The sequence below is a fragment of the Notothenia rossii genome, assembly GCF_949606895.1.
Source record: "Notothenia rossii genome assembly, chromosome: 4".
NCBI lineage: Eukaryota > Metazoa > Chordata > Actinopteri > Perciformes > Nototheniidae > Notothenia > Notothenia rossii.
This window is the reverse complement of record NC_136902.1, coordinates 76,370,972-76,387,912: the sequence shown is the minus strand read 5'-3', so window position 1 is coordinate 76,387,912 and position 16,941 is coordinate 76,370,972. Positions and strand designations below refer to the sequence as shown.

Genomic DNA, 16,941 nt, shown 5'->3' with positions numbered 1-16,941 from the left:
GACATTTGCAAAATTGGGCCTTTGCTTTTTTAGAAAGAATCCCTTCACTCTGTTAGTGCGCACCTGTGGTAAGTAACCCAGCTCTCTGGATGTCTTCAAGTGCTGTCGGAAATATCTAAACTAAAACGAGCGTACTTTAATGCTCATGTATTCAGTGCATGAAATAAAGGAAACGTGGGAATACTTACAGCTACACCAGCAGGATGTGACTGTTAATCTACAATATGCATGAAAGATGTGTCTTAAATGTATGGTTAAAGTATTATTGTCTGTTTTTAACAATTAGATACCTCTTTATGTATGGCATTATCAAAGATTACCCAAGCGGAAGAGACATTAAAGTTAGTTCCATCTCTAACAAATGCAACATAAAAAAGGGATGAACACATTGAGCATCATAATTTGATTCAAATAATATCATATAAAGTATATGAAATGGGCCCTTCAGCATAATGAGTATGAGTATATTCTTTTTGATTCCTCAGTAGATTTTGATCTAATAGTTTAGTACTTTTACTTAAGCAGTAGTGAAGGTTTTAAATGCATGGCTGTTGCTTAAAACACCGTATGTTTACATTGTACTTATGTATTTGTATTACTTCCACCCAAGGTAAATTGTGTTATTCAAATAACACCCGATGGAGACAAAGGACATTCTTTATAAACACATCTCATATATTCACATCGGTGGATTTTGTACTAAAGTAAAAGTAGAAATACCAAAGAGAAGGAATACTCTTGTACAAGTAAAATACCTGTATTAAAAATCTTACTTAAGTAAAAGCACACACATATTGGCATCAAAATTGAATTAAAGTTCCAAAAGTAAGTAAAGTAATCCTTATGCAGATTGGCCCATATCCGAATTATTTATATGACATGTTTTCATTATAATTATTGATATAATAATGTGTTTATCACAGCTTTTAAAGGTGGAACTAATTTGAATGACTTTGTATACTGCAGGTTAGATGGTGAATGTTACTCCATCTGTAACTAAAGTGTTATTTAAGTGTTGATTACATTTAATTAATTAATTTCAAATCTGCTAAATTACTAAATATATTAATAAATGTAGTGGAGTAACATTGCACTATTAACTTCAGAATTGTAGTACGGTAGAAGTACAAAGCATCACAATTACACTTAAGTACAGTAAAGAAAGTACTTGAGTAAATATACTTGATTACTTCCCTGCTCTGAAGTCCTTTTGTTTTTGGTAGATTCCGAGCTGCACATGAAGGCATCACTCCGCTTTAATAGTCAGTCAGAAGCAGAGAATCGCAGCCAGTGTGGCAGCTGGGAATGTGTTGGTTTCAACACGGACCGCTATTTCAGGACGAGGAGCAGTAGCGGGGCTGGCCAAGAAGAGACTCTGCCCAGCCAGCACACGGGCTTAAATTGAACTCTGAACGGAGGACTTGCATTGTCTGCCCGGGGTAGTCGGTGCTCTCGGACCGCATCAGATGATGCACGGAGAGCCGCTGGTGGCTCACTGCAGGGCTGCAAGCTAGAGGGAGAACCGCCGGAGCACCGTGTTCGTACCCCGGTTTGTGTACACCTTACCCCCTGCCTGCTGTGTCCGGTTACAAAACGAATTAAGGTGTCCCTTGACAGTATATTCTTTACGAGTCCAGGTTTCAAACGCTGGGTTATGCGTCTGTTTTACCGATACGAAAACACTTACACCAGCGACAATGGACTAAACCTGCAGCGGGGGCGAGCGACACACAACCTGCCGCAGATTTCCTACATGTAAATAAATAGATGATAGAGGATACAATGACCCTGTTGTCTCTGTTAGGTCGGATCATGCGTTATTTTCTGCTCAGACCGGAGACCTTGTTCCTGCTGTGCATCAGCCTGGCTCTGTGGAGTTACTTCTTCCACACGGATGAAGTGAAGACCATCGTCAAGTCCAGCCGGGATGCGGTCAAGATGGTCAAGGGGAAAGTGGCGGAGATGATGCAGAACGAGCGGTTCGGAGGGCTGGACGTCCTGGACGCGGAGTTCTCCAAGACATGGGAGTTCAAGAGCAGCAACGTGGCCGTGTACTCCATCCAAGGCCGGCGAGACCACATGGAGGACCGGTTCGAGGTGCTCAGCGACATCGTCAACAAGAGTCACCCCTCTATTTTTGGGATTTTTGATGGCCATGGAGGAGAGGTGAGTGAGGGTGTTGTGTATCATAATGAAGGCTTCACCTTTACCATTGTGCACACTGATGTTCCCTTGAAGTCTTATAAACAGGCTACTGATAAGATGTTCTTCAACTCCAGATATCAGCCTGCTACGCAGTTAAAGACAACAAATACATTTTAATTATCAGACAACTTTTAAGAACTTGGCACTATCGTAGAGCATTGAGGTATTGACTTTTGTCAGAATGAGCAGCAGAGGGAGGCTTGTTGAAGCGGCTGGAGCAGCTTGTTTTTGTAAGCTGATGAATAAGTGATGAATCTAAAAAATAAAAAAAATAAATTATTGTAAATTAGAGTTATGTGTGGTAGTGACTTGTGATACATTTGCAGGGCTGGATGACTGTGCTTCGAGTAATCCATTCCCTCCACATTTTGTTAGTTTTTTTCTCTATTTGAACCAGATTTGCTGAATGACAATTAGAGATATGTTACAAATAATCTCAATACTATTATTGTGGTTTTCAAACTACTGTACTTAATGGCCCTCTTTAAGACAGTGCCTCAACGTGAGTTATAGGGTAGGAAAGCACTGTAAGGCCCTCATCATGTCAGTTGATATTCTGTGTTCATTTTTCATATTCCCATGCAAGGACAAACCAGGTGACACACAGCCATTTGAGGTAATCCAGGCTTGGGTATTAAATTGTCATAGAGTATTTGTGGATAAGTGGAGCAGGTGCCCAACATACCCAACTCTGCACAAGACCCCCGTATAGCTGTGCTCAATGCCATGAGCAAAGCATAACTGAAGTGGCACATTATACATGATTTGCTGGTCACTGTCCACCCACTGTCAAGACTTGTTTGCAGTTGTGAGAACTCCTTTCTTTCTGCTTCTTTTGTGCTCACTTAAGTTGTTTTTCAGCATAAACAATGCAGTACGTTCAGGGAACAGGTTTGAGAAGAGGCCATGGTGTAACGGGAAAATGAAAACTCTGATGTTATCATGAAGTCATGGCATGCTTGAACACTGGCATTGTTTCTCTGGACTTAAACCATGACCTCATCTGACAGTATCGATTCGATGGAGCTATATAGAAGGAAAAATGCATTAACTGTAAGAGACAGGCCATTTTCCTCTCTCTCCTCTCTGTCCTCCTCAATACATCAGCTTGTACATAAAACATTACACATCTGATGAGCTACTTCTGGTTTCTTAGGAGCTCCATGCTGTTTTTTTAGCAATGACTGCCTTCAGTTCTGATTGAGGCTGAACGATAACATGCTATAAATAGGCAGCCAAAGGCATAGAGAATAGCTGTTTTTTTTTAGGGGAAATTAAATTTTAGGCTGCGGTGCTGACTGCTGCAGCTTTTTACCAAAAGTGGTCATTGGCTTGTTTTCCCCTGCGGCCCTTTTCCTTGTGCTGCTTCCCTCTGTGGAGTTTCTTTTTAGAGAACGGTGGCCTAACCTGTGAGCCCTGATGCAGCTACCACACATATGGTTTGAAGAGCAGGAGAAATACATTGTGAATAGCAGATATATGTTTGTGTATTATGTGACAGAAAAATATGAAAATGAGTGGGAGAAAATCTATGGTGAGAGTAAAAGCAAGAAGAGAGGGTTCAGATTTGCCCATGGGTGAGAAGCTGTTTTATCACTGCATGTCCATGGGCAACAATTTGATCTGTTTTTATTCCCACGTCCTCTCTTGAAGTGCGTGAAATGGTTGTCAGACAGCAGCCTCCAGAAACAACTTCCTCTCTTTTGCGAATTGAGATTTTGTTGTTGTTTTTAGCCAGAGGGCATTGAATAAAGCAGAGGGATGCAGTGCACTGTGGCCCAAGGCTACACCAGGAATACTGGCTGCCTCAGCTGGCTAATTAATCAGGTGTCAGCCGTTTTCTTTACTCTGAACGAACACACACACAAACACACACGCGCGCGCACACACACTGCTTATCCAAAGCACTTACACAGTCATTAAAGAAATGTTCGTCTTGTGTGAAATTCTATCAATCACCAAAGGCTTTCAATCAACATCCATGGCTCTGGGATACAAATTATGTAATGGACCGAACAATAACTTCCACTGGGGTATAAATGTTCCAGCTAATTAGAGCAGAGATTCAACATAAACATCACGGGAAAGGATAGTGAAATGCAATATGTCTGCAATCAATTATTATGTGTTCCTATCAATAATTTGCAGATTATATTCATGATGATTATATAAAATGTAAGAAAGAAGTATAATGCCTCTCACAATTTCCTGAAGCTTAATGTGGCTTCACAAGATATTCACCTTACTATAACATCAAACCAAGAAAAGCAATATTCATAATTATTATGTGTGTGTGTCATTTCTGTTAACATGGGCGTAATTTCCACTGGGGACAGGGGTGACATTTACCCCCCACTTTTCAAAATCCCATTTGTGTCCCCCCCCACTTTTTAAATGTGTCAGTACAAAAATAAAAAACACAGTTTGAAAGGGGAGTGACTAGTCAAATATGCATAAATAAACAGAAAGAATGCAGACTAGGTAAGATAAAGATAGGAGAGAGGAGTTGATCAATGATTTGTTATTGGTTGTGAGCATATTCTAATGGTTTTTGATTATTGAAATATATACAGTTCTGTTTCATATGAGTGTTGAGAACTGTATCCATAAATCTCTTAATGTTGCCCTCGAAGTGCACCAGATTGATGCATTCAACTTCAATTTAAAGAAAAAAATCTTCTAGGGGTGCATGCCCCCGGACCCCCTATGGGATGTGAGGTCATCAAAAATAAAACAGGTTCACATGGATAGGATACTAGATAAGCACACTCATTATATATACACTACACATTTTTCTTGGATTTGTTAACACTATAGTCCCTAATATATTTGTAGAAAGGCAGGAAATGGAATTAAATTGAGAAAATGTTTCATTGTGGAGGACCCACTGTTTTGTGTCCCCCCCCCCCCACTTCTCAAACCAAAGTTTGACCGTAAGTAATAACATGTTCTATCTGGCATTATTGATCACAACATAATAACGCATCATCCTTCTGCTTGAGTGGATTTAGATTGCATGTGTTTCCTCAGGGTAGAGCTATAGGTACTTTTTGGTTTTAGTAAATGAATTTGAAATGCCTCAAATTAAGCTTTTGAAAAGTAGGAAACTCAGCACCTGACATAATCATTGTTTCATTAGTACTGACTGCCAAAGCAATCACACTTGTGAAAATGATGTTAATATTGGATCTTAATGCATCTATAATGATAGACCCAAGCAAAGGTGCGGTTTCAGATATGGTTTAACGTTTTGAGAAATGTCCTTTATTTGCTATTTCAGTCTCGTGTCTGTGCATTAATTATGGAGCGAGTGACGTGTACAGATAACTAACATGGTATAACAATGAGTGTTAGGTGTTTTTTTAATGTAGAGACAAGCCAGCTTTTCCCCCCTTGCTCTCAATCTTTATGCTTGATAATCTAAGCATTGTACCAAGCATGCAAACATGAGTGATATCGATTTTCACATCTCTTTCTTCAGGGAATCTAATATTTCGTATCTCCATAAATGTCCTACATAACAGCTTAAAGCTGCTTTGCAACATGATGGGGTTTGTTTAAGTCCAGCATGTTGGAAGATAAAAAAAGTTGAGAAAGCCAGTCATTTTATTACCAGATACATCCTCAGTCAGTGCTGAATTACATGTATATTTTCTTTCTCTTTCTCTCTTCAACACACACCCACTTGCACACACCAATGCAAATTCAATTCGACAGTGTTAAAAATCAGCGTTTAATGTGGACACATTCATCGGTGGTCTCAGTCGTATTAGGTGATATCTCCGGGAGGGGATTTATCTGATAAAAGGAGATTGATTTTTAGCTGACACACAGGATAACCTTTATGAAAGTGATAACCCTGGGCTCTCCATCCATATAACGGCAACATGCACCATTTATTCCGTACTGGCATGTATAGAATCAGCTGCTCCTCACTGTCAGGTTTTCACTTCAGGCGCTGCAAAATTACTTTAACTGTAGAGGGCAGAAATACATTCAAATTCACAACATGGCTGTTTAACTTGAGTGTGGGGGTGGATTTTCTCTCTCTGTTTTGCCATCCTATCAGCTTTTGTTCTCATTGAAGTCTATCACAGCTCACTTTCATGTAGTTTGGATTTGCGGTTGTTTGTGAGTGGGTTTTGATATAGAATTATTTGGAAGGCCATGGAAGAGCACATGGTAAAGAAGCACCAAGGGACGATCATTTTTAGATGGATTCCCTTTAGTCAGCTCTGAGCTTGTCCTTCGTTCACCTATACTTCACATTCAGGCTGAGTGGCCATTTCATTTTCAACGTTGCTAATTATTTCTTTCAAAGCTGACGGGACTTTTGAGAGCAATTAAAGCAGTGGTGCCTATCACTTTTACAATGAAGGACATTTTTAAGTCAGAAAAGCACAAGTTAGCTTTCTTTTTAACGTTTTTATATGCATGTTTGTGTTTTACTCACGCAGCATGGGGTGGGTTACGTAGTTTAGTAAACAGTATGAATTCTTCCATAGTTCACTCTCCCTAGTGGGATGAAAGAAAGAGCCAGTATGTCACTAATTGCAGTGTTGGCATTACAGGATTAGAGAGAGAGAGAGAGAGAGTGCAAACGAAGAGAGGGAGTGAAAACGAAGGACAGCATTGTGTGGGAGTGCATGAATATGTATGTGTGTGTTGCAAGCCTGCACAGGATGATGTACCTCTTCTCCTTCATGGATGTTGAGGACCCACACAGAGATGAGAGGGGAGTTTGGTGTTATCTGTTCTCCGAGGGAGAGAGGACTTCACTGTGAGACTGAAATGCCAAAGGCCTATCAGGACTAGACACCTGCTACAGACCTTTTACATCACGTTGTCAATCCAATTCTCAGCGAATGTATAAAAAGACACAATAGGCGCTTATGAAGGAAAAACTAAATGCAGACATCTTTTAGAATTATAAGAGCGGCTTCAATCATAAATATTTATGTAACTACTTATATGTAAAAGGGCACAGCCCTAATGATGAATAAATAGAATTATCACTCGGTTTATCTGCAGTTTCCCTCAGCTTTGCAATGCCTTAAAGTGTCTTTTGGCTCATTGTATGGTATTACATCCTGTACCTTAACTTTTGTCATTTGTTTTCAGCCACAGCAGGCAGCTGTTTTCAGCAATAATAGATTAAAACACGCACTGTACACTCTTCCTATCTTAAAAAAAACATACAGGGAAAAAGTAAGCAAGCAGTTCTTAAACATAGTGGAGAATTTAGCGGCTAAAGAGACAGATATTTGGCTCAGGTGTCTGGTGAAATCCCAAACGGAGCTAAAAGGAGAATGTACGTTGGACTTGCATTCATCAGGTGGTCACAAGTATTACTTTTAATAATGCCTTGTATCTGAAGGATGTGTAAAAAAGCAATAGTTTGCTAATCAAGTTTGCCATCAACTTAAAGGATGGTCATACAGTATGTCCGTGCAGTGTTTACTAGCTTGTTTCTGATACACCCCCAGTGGCCAATGAATAATGTATTCATGGTTTAAGGATATAAATCACTTTGCTTATGCGGTTTCTCTGGCATGACTGTAACTGGTACATTTGCTCAGTAGGTTTGTACAGCAGCAAGGTTTTAGTTATACACTGAAACGTCCATAAGTTAGTCTGAATTCTGTGAGCTCCAGCAGTTTACACCTCTGCGCTGAGTGTACTGGGAAAGCAAGAGGAATTAAGCTAATGAGAATCAGAAAACAATCCTAATTTATACTGTCCTTCTGTACCTACTCTTGTCAATAATGGAAAAAGCTGAGGCTCAACATTTTGGCCTTTCCTTGAAGTCAAGTTGAGCAGAAATTGGAAAGCACACAGCAGGCCATGTTTTGCTGGAAAATACTAAAGCTGCACAGAAGAGACCGCAAAGCTTGAGGACTCTCCCGAAAAGTCTTTTGACCTTTTAGTAATCTGTCCCCAGTGGTGAGGTTTGTTTTCCTTGCAGCGAGAGGACAGTCTGGGAGCGACTGAGGAGTGAAAAGCCAAATAAACAGACGAATGGGGCTGCTGCCTGTCAAGCAACGTAAATGTTTAGCTCTGGAGTTAGCATCTGTAATTACTTATTTTCCACTGCCCTCATTTTCCGTTTTAATAATCTGTGTCTTATTGTGAAAATATCTTCTCCTTTTTTAAGATTAGAACATTTATGAAGTTAGAGAGAACATGCACTTCTCTGGTTTTATACGCGTTTGTGTCTGTGTGACAGGATTATGGGTGTGTTTTCCGGCGGGATGCAGTGCCAGATAAGAACTCCTTCTTTACTCAGCATGCCGTCCCTTCCTGCCGGCAGAGCCTGCTTAATAATTTAACTCCCTCTCTGTCAAACCCTCCTGCTAACCTCCCCTGACTAAATATACACGCACCTCCCGGGAGAAGGAAGCCACAAGGTCATTGTTCACTTCATATATGTGTAGGTTGAGTATTTTTGGAGCAGGTCTTGTTTAGAAAGTTGTCTGCAAAGTTGGAGCTTCCTGCTGTTTGGCTGCTCTTAGTCCTCCTCCTTCTTCTCCCTGTGGGGTGGTTTGAGCTGACGTGGGGATGAAAGGTGGGTTTGGTAGGAGCCGTTTTGTTTGGTTGCTAAATCCCCCTCTTGTCACCCCACATCACCCTGTTTTCTCTTTTCACTTATTTTGACCTCCTACTTCCATCTCCTCCATTCCCTTAGGGGGTTGGCAGAGAATGAATGGGCCACATACATGCCATCTTTGAGGCTGTGTCAACCTGCTGCCCCCCCCCCCCCCCATTATAGCCTGTCCCCAGACCCCACTGTGTCCACACTTGCCTTGGCTGCAACACTTAGCCCATGTTGTGAGTTCCCTAGATGCCAAGCATGCTGATTGTGTTGGAAGTGTAGGTTTGAAATCCAATTCTAGACATTGCAAAGCTACAAGTCTTGCCCTGAATGTACAATTCTCGCCCACAGCAGTACTATATTTCTTCAATACACAGCTATTAGATTGTACAATCGTATGTGTGTTTTTGGCTTGTAGCTGATTAGAATCCCCTAAATCAAATCACATGGGTGGAATTGCATGGGCTGCTCGGTCTAATCTACTATTGGTTTTGAAAGCGAGACATTCTTCACATGGAAGGCAGTTATGTAAAATGCCGAATTCAAACAATGTTGCACTACTTTTGATTATATTCTAAAATGTCAATCTGACTATAGGAGCCTCAGTCTGCATGTCAGCGGCAGCTCCACAATTGTTTGTCTGTCTATAATTTAGAAAATAGATGAGTCAGTTGGAGTTTGCCTGCTCGCTGTCTTGGCAGTGAAGGGAGGCAGGAGAAAAATGTTGGCTGAGGGGAGGTAGCAAGTCGCAGCTGCTCAGAGCAAGCAACATTGGTGTGATTGTGTGCAAAAAAGAGACAGGGACGGGTTTTTTCTATAACGGTCACGGTTGTGACTCTTTCCCTCTTCTTGTTGGCCAGATGGGCCTGTGGGCAGGGCAGGTGCATCCTGGTAAATGGATACAGGCCTCCTGGTTGTGTCTGTTTGTCACTTTAGATATCTACAAGTTAGACACAACCGATTAGATTAATTCAATCTAAGTTCTCTCAGATATAACGTCCTTTTTCTAATGTTAAGTTGCACTCCGTCTGCCGCACACATGTGCTGCACAGTCTTCCAGACATCAAACCATCAGGACAGGAGGAATGCAGCCAATATGAATGTTTGATATTTGCACATGGTTTCTATTCACAGTGAACTACAAACCTTCAATTACACCCTTTTTGCGACCCAACCCTGAGCCAGGTTATCTTTAATTCAAATCGTAAGGAAGGCTTAAGGGAAGAGAGATGAAAAGCATGTTATTAATTAAAGCTCCTGATTAAAATTGGGGTGTGTGTGTGTGTGTGTGTGTGTGTGTGTGTGTGTGTGTGTGTGTGTGTGTGTGTGTGTGTGTGTGTGTGTGTGTGTGTGTGTGTGTGTGTGTGTGTGTGTGTGTGTGTGTGTGTGTGTGTGTGTGTGTGTGTGTGTGTGTGTGTGTGTGTGTGTGTGTGTGTGTGTGTGTGTGTGTGTGTGTGTGTGTGTGTGTGTGTGTGTGTGTGTGTGTGTGTGTGTGTGTGTGTGTGTGTCTGTGTGTGTGTCTGTGTGTGTCTCTGTGTGTCTCTGTGTGTCTCTGTGTGTCTCTGTGTGTCTCTGTGTGTCTTGCTGGATCTCGCTGGATCTCTGCCATGTACTGTTGATTACGGCCCTTTGAGTTATTTTCCCCCTGTTGTTTTCCTCAGAGCCTCCCTCTTTTTTTCAGGGTACTTATTGAGAATGGTGGTGCCGGGGCAATTTAACACTGGTAAGGCTTTTCTGGTGAACCATCTGCTGCGTAAGGGTTAGATAAAGTTGCTGATTCAAAGGAGAAAACAAATTATGTTGGAGGGAAAAAAAATACTAAAGACAAAACATTGAAGAGGGATCGAGAAGCGGATTAGAGTAATTTGCAGAATCAGACGAAGCCCACATGTTCATCAGGGTTATTTAACTGCAGTAAATAAACATAATCTTCCAATGGGATTTCAAATGAATCCCAATATAGATTTGTCTAACCTTTTGTTTGTCATCCTGAATAAAATCAACAGTGGTTAAAGGCCACAACAAGCAAGTGGGTTTTAAACCTCACCCAGCCTCTTACTTACTGGGACGTGGCTATCTGCTGGCTGCCAGAGCTTAATGTCTGAGGCCTCTGGAGGTATGGCCTCGTTCAGAAAATCAGAAACGGGTTGTTCACATGCTCTGACCCCTGTGACATCTGACACACATTTTTCCTGTTAACATCCAAGTCTTAAATTAGCTTTAAGCATATACTGATGTGACATTTTGTAGTGCAGTTATCTAATTTAATATGATCATTTCATATCTCTTTTTTCCTTATTTTTTATTTTATTTTCAGTTGAGACAATACAAAAAATATATTAGGGACAACACAACAAAACATAATAAAACCCACAAAACAATAACAACAAACAAAGACGGACAAACAGCAACAGTAGCAACCTATTACTCACTCACACTTATCATGTTATATTTACGTATTTCACATCTCTATTCATACCAGTCGGCAAACTTTAATACAAAAAACAATTTACAAAATGTTATACACACTTTTATGGAACCATTGTTCTATCTCACACAGGCTCCGCCCTCTACTGGACTCTATGGGTACTACTGTTCATCAAGGATACGCGAGCGTTCACACTTTGCATAAACGTAGCCGGCCCATCAGGGCGAGCCTACCTGAAAGCGAGCGCGGCCGCACAGTATATAAGCTACACCTCCTGATTGTCATCCTTTTCTCTTCAGCGAGCGGGATAACACCTGATAAAAGCATTCGAAACAAGTAAAAAGTATCTTACCTCCAGGCAAGCGAATGGAGTCGTCACTGCAGAAAACCCGGGCCTGTCCCTCATGCCCGGCTTAATAGCGGGCGCCGATCCCCACCAGCTCTGTTCGGGTGTTTGGGACCAGACCACGGCGAAGACAAGCTCGAGGTGGTGGACGTGGGAGACCAGGATATGGCCGAGGCGATGCCACCAACGTTCGCCATCCCAGCCGTGCGGCTTGTGGCTCTGTTTGCTGAGGAGGAAGAAGATGACTTCGCGTCATCGGAATCCGCGGAAGTCCACCGCACATGTCTGCCTTCCAGGACTTCCCCCTGGTGATGGCCGTGGCGACGGAACGTGTCGGACTACCACTCCCGCCGAAGCCGGTAAGACCTGATATCCTGGCATTCCCCTCCTCGATGAGAGCCTGGTAACACATCTGCTCCCACAGGCAGCAGGCTGGGCGGAGAGCCTCTGCCCCGCTGCCGCATGATGGGGCGGCTGCAAATAACACGGGTGTGTTGGGCGTCTCGCTGATTGCTCCTCCGCAAGATGCCCCCACCTCACTTGATCAGAGCGATTATTTGTGCCGCAGCATCGGCCAAATTAATATCCTGGTCCACGGTGTGGCCGCCGCTGCTTCCCGTGTGATGTCTCTGGCCAACGGGCATCACGTCACGTGGCACTTTCCAAAAAAAGCATCGAGGGCCACCAGAGAGTACCACAGCTTCTTAGCTGCGGCTCCACAGCTGCTTGCATGTCCCCTAACACAGTTTTATGGGGAATGGAAGCTCAGCTGTGTACTGACAGAATGGGTGGGCAGGACACTGGGACTGGGTTACTCACTCCAGTTCTGCAGCGTCCCTCCTCCCTTCAGGGGTGTAAGAGAGGTACATCCCAGGAGGAGATAGGTTTCTTTTCAACAGAAATTCAGGCCCTGTTGCAAAAACAGGCTGTGTCTGTCCTGCACTCTCAGGACAGAGAAAAGGGGCTTGTTCCCAGGAAGACAGGGGACTTCAGACCCATTCTGGATCTTTGCATCCTGAATCAGCACGTTGCCTGCCAAGTTCCACATGTTAAACAGTTACTGGAACTGGTGCAGCCGGGCGATTGGTTCACAACCATCCACCTGAAGGACCCTTACTTTTATGTTGAAATTGCTCCAAAACACAGGAAGTATTTGCATTTTGTCTTCCAGGGGGTAGCGTACGAGTACAACAGACTACCGTTCGGCTACTCCCTGTCCCCACGCACGTTCAGCAAATGTGTAGCCGCAGTGCTTCAGCCGCTTCGCGACCATGGCATGAGGGTTTTATTTGATCTCAACAACCTCATAGTCATGGCCAGGTCCAGGGAATGGGCAGATGTTCCACACAGCCCAATTTATCTTACACCTAACCAAGTTGGTTTTTTTTGGTCAATTGGAAGAAGAGCAGTCCCATTCCTCACCAGCAGGTGGGGTATCTGGGGATTTTGCTCGATGCAGCCCCCATCGAGTACGCCCCATCGAGAGTGAGGTGTATGCCCCCATCGTGAGAGAGGTGTATGCCCCCAACGAGAATGAGGGGAGGCTACGTGCCACTCTGTCGGAGAACAGACAGACGTCCCTGCTTCAGGCAGTTTGCAACAAGGCGACAAGGGGCTTGCTCATGCCACAGTCAAGGTGTATGCAGCAGCCATCTCGTCCTGTCATGAGGGATTTGGCGACAGACCAGTCTTAGCCAACCGCTTATGAAGCTTTTTTTGCAGGGGATCAGGAGACAACGCCCAGTGGTGCAGGTCTCCACCCCGCAATGAGAACTGTCATTGGTGCTCGAGGCTTTGGTTACAGAACCGTTTGAGCCTCTGGAGCTCTCCTCCCTGAAAGGGTTATACAGACTGCTTTAGCCTTCCACCCCATACAGGGCAGGCGGGGAGAGCGTTCCCCACTGGGGTCCGTGCACACGCTACACATGGTGTGGCTTTGTCGACAGCCTTGTTCGACGGCGTGAGTGTGGAGGACATATGTACGGAGGAGTCTTGGTCTATGCCAAGCCCGTTCATAAGGTTCTATCTCTTGGACATGTCTGGCTCCTTCTCATCGTCTGTGCTTGCTGGGGCAACACAGGACTGGTGAAATGAGGGGGGCTGTGGGTTAGTAAGCTGTATCTGGCCCCCTGGGACATAATACACTTACGTCTTCCCATGCTCCTTAGGGACCTGGGAAACGTGGTGCGCAGTATGTAGTCACTTGCGCTGACACCTGCAGGGTTGAGCTATGGGCTTATTCAGACCGTTTAAGCTCTACCCAGCCAGGTAAGCTGCGGCCCCGACTTCTCCACGGTCACAACCGGATGATGGGAAGTTGGGGTGCGATGGCTGTCAACCGAAGGCCGGTCAGGAGCAGTGTGGTTGGTCGATGTTGCGGGGCAACAGGGCGTTTATCCATCGGGGCTCCACCCACTGTACCCAAAGGGTCCAGTAGAGGGCGGAGCCTGTGTGAGATAGAACAGTCGTTTACATATTGTAACCCTAGTTCTATAAGCACAGGCGGAGCCCTCTACCTAGGGGCCCTGTCTTTCCTATGCCGCTCGCTGAAGAGGGGGTAGGATGACAGTCAGGAAGTGTAGTTGCCTTATATACTGTGCGGCCTGCGTGCGCATTCAGGTAGGCTCGCCCTGATTGGCCGGCTACGTTTATGCAAATTCAGAGTGTGAACGCTTGCGTATCATTGATGAAGAGTAGTACCCATAGAACCTGTGCTTGTAGAACTAGGGTTACAACACGTAACCCACTGTTTTGGTTGCATAGAGCATGTCAATTGTGTTCAAGTACGTCATTCAGTATCTGATACTAGGGCGACAGCTAAAGACTATTTTTTATTAATTATTCCTCATATCATTTTCATGATTAACTGCTTGAGCATCAAATATCTTTGATACTGTAAAAATACAGTTTTCCATCCAATGTGATTTCTTCTGATTCCTTGGTGTGTGTGTGTGTGTGTGTGTGTGTGTGTGTGTGTGTGTGTGTGTGTGTGTGTGTGTGTGTGTGTGTGTGTGTGTGTGTGTGTGTGTGTGTGTGTGTGTGTGTGTGTGTGTGTGTGTGTGTGTGTGTGTGTGTGTGTGTGTGTGTGTGTGTGTGTGTGTGTGTGTGTGGAAGCTTACGGTGAGCTAACAGCTCAAGGCTCTCAGGATCCCTGCTCTCTTCCTGAGAGCGTCTCTAAACCGAGGCTAAAAGGAGTTAAAGAGACAGCAGGGCAGATTAGATTTACACTAATCCCACTGGGGAGATTGGGACTATACGTTATCTCCATGGATTCACTTTTTGTACTTTTCACCCCTTTCCCACTTGTCTGTATTTATTTATTTATATCCACAATTAATTCCACTTCCCCTCCTGTTGGACATATCTTTGGATTCCTCCTCATGTGTTCACACCATAGACTGTCTATGGTTCACATATCCAGTACCTGCTTGTTTTGTTATCCTGAAAAGTCTGCCTTTCTGCCCTATTCCTGAGTTGATTGAATAAGCTTCAGCAGCATAGCTGGCAGCTATCTGCTCAGAGGAAGAGAGATGCTTCATTCAGGGTGAGTGGAGAGGAAAATGATGGCATGGATGATAAGTGCCCTCATTGGGGTCAGGCGAGATGAGGACATGGGGGGGGGGGGAAGATGAGAGGGCAGGAGAGGAGAAAATAGGAGAGCGATTGATAAAGCAGCTAGAAACATAAAAATGCTACAGGCTTACAGAAGTATGGAGATAGTGAAAGCTTAAAACTGTTGTTTGGGAATGGAGAAAAGCTAGGGAATAATTTATTTCCTTTAGAGAAGAATGGGATAAAACATGGATGCCTTGCCCATAGCTTTGAGATTTCCCAGGCTTGCAGCATAACTCGTGTTATACAGAACGTTTGTATAGATTCAGAGGCTTAGAGAGTCTGTCTGAAGCAAGGACTCGACAGATAGAGGCGAAACATACTGTAAATGTACACTGGAAAAGATTGTGTATGAAGTGCCTGTGGAGGTTTTTTCATCTTCTGATCATAAGTCTGTCAGGCTGAAAGCCCCGGGGTTCCTCCCCCGAGGAAACATGACATACTTTTCCACCTCTTTCTTCTATTTCTCATCTTCTCCCTCACACTTGCTCTCTGTCTCTGTTGACCTTTTCCACACAGTAACTGTCTCTGTTTTCTCTCCGTCTCTAATCCTCCTTCCTACCCCTTCATGCACTCCCCTTCCTCCACCTTACCTACTCATCTCTTCTGTGTTTCTCTATCTCTGATCTCTCATCTTTCCCCCTTAGTGCGTCCTGGTCAAGGTTGGCAAGGGAGCACCTTTTAGGGGTTTGTATGGAAATACTTTGCTTACTGTTTGTTAGGAAAATATCACTCGACACCAGGTTGAGAATCAATAATCAGGTTCTAGTTTATTCTTGCAAGAAGGAGCAGAGTTAAATCACATACAAAGGATATGGGTTAACTCACACACATGGGGTATGTTGCTCAACGGAGCAGGAAAAAACATCAGGCTTATATAGTCCAAAACACAGGAGATAACAACAAAGTCGTAAATCGAGGTGGCGCGAATATCAGCCGGGGGTGTTGGAAAGTCTGGTCATCTGCGAAGGGGTCATCTGTGACGTCTTCTGGACTTCCAGCAGTTGAGAGATAATGTAGGAGACAACATATGTGCCTGTCTCCTCATAAAGATCAACAACCTGAAATGCCCTGCCTCCTCCTATCATAAAGAGGCAGCTACAAGGTCGTACACAGTTCAGCCACACATGATATCAGTGCAAACCCAAAGAGTGGATAAAACAGTATTTCTCCAACACTGTTCCTGGTGTGTTCAAATGTTTATGGTAACCTACTGTCTGTGTGTAAGAAATGTCCCTTTTTGCCAGAGGTGTCTGGATTTGACCGTCGTGCCTTTTTAAGGAACAAGAAGTCATTTCTGTTTCCCCCCCATTCCTTTTCTCCATGTCTTCTCTGACCTTTTGCTCTATTACCTTTTTCTTATCTCTCCTTTCACCTCACTATATCTATTCCCCCCCTTTTCCTTTGCTACCTCTGCCTCCCTCACCCCACCCGTCCTCACCCCTTCCCACTGAGTCACCTTATCTCTGCAGTCTGTCTGACTTATTTATCACTGCTCTGAAATATTAAAGAGTCTGCTGCCTCCAGTCCTGGGAGAAGTCCACCACTTTTACTTACAACACACACACCCAACACACACTCAACCTAAATCATAATGTCTTCTGAAGATGACACACACTCTGCAGCACTACACACACTACCTTCCATCTCCTGGTTCACACAGACTGAACATAGCGTCCTGACAGAGCTGCTGCTTTGGGAGTGTGCAGATGCATGTATACTGTCACAATGTATGTCTGAGTGACGGTGTCAGTCTGC

At 43.8% G+C, this 16,941-nt stretch overlaps 1 protein-coding gene across 1 annotated transcript in view; it reads left to right on the top strand.

Moving 5' to 3' along the window:
• Positions 1-1,285: 1,285 nt before the first annotated feature.
• ppm1lb (protein phosphatase, Mg2+/Mn2+ dependent, 1Lb) overlaps positions 1,286-16,941 on the top strand; it is a 43,195-nt gene continuing 27,539 nt past the window's right edge. Inside the window, exon 1 of the mRNA XM_079679607.1 lies at positions 1,286-2,166. Within this exon, the coding sequence (XP_079535733.1) occupies positions 1,768-2,166 (399 nt within the window). The 5' untranslated portion in view covers positions 1,286-1,767. The remainder of the gene's footprint in view (positions 2,167-16,941) is intronic.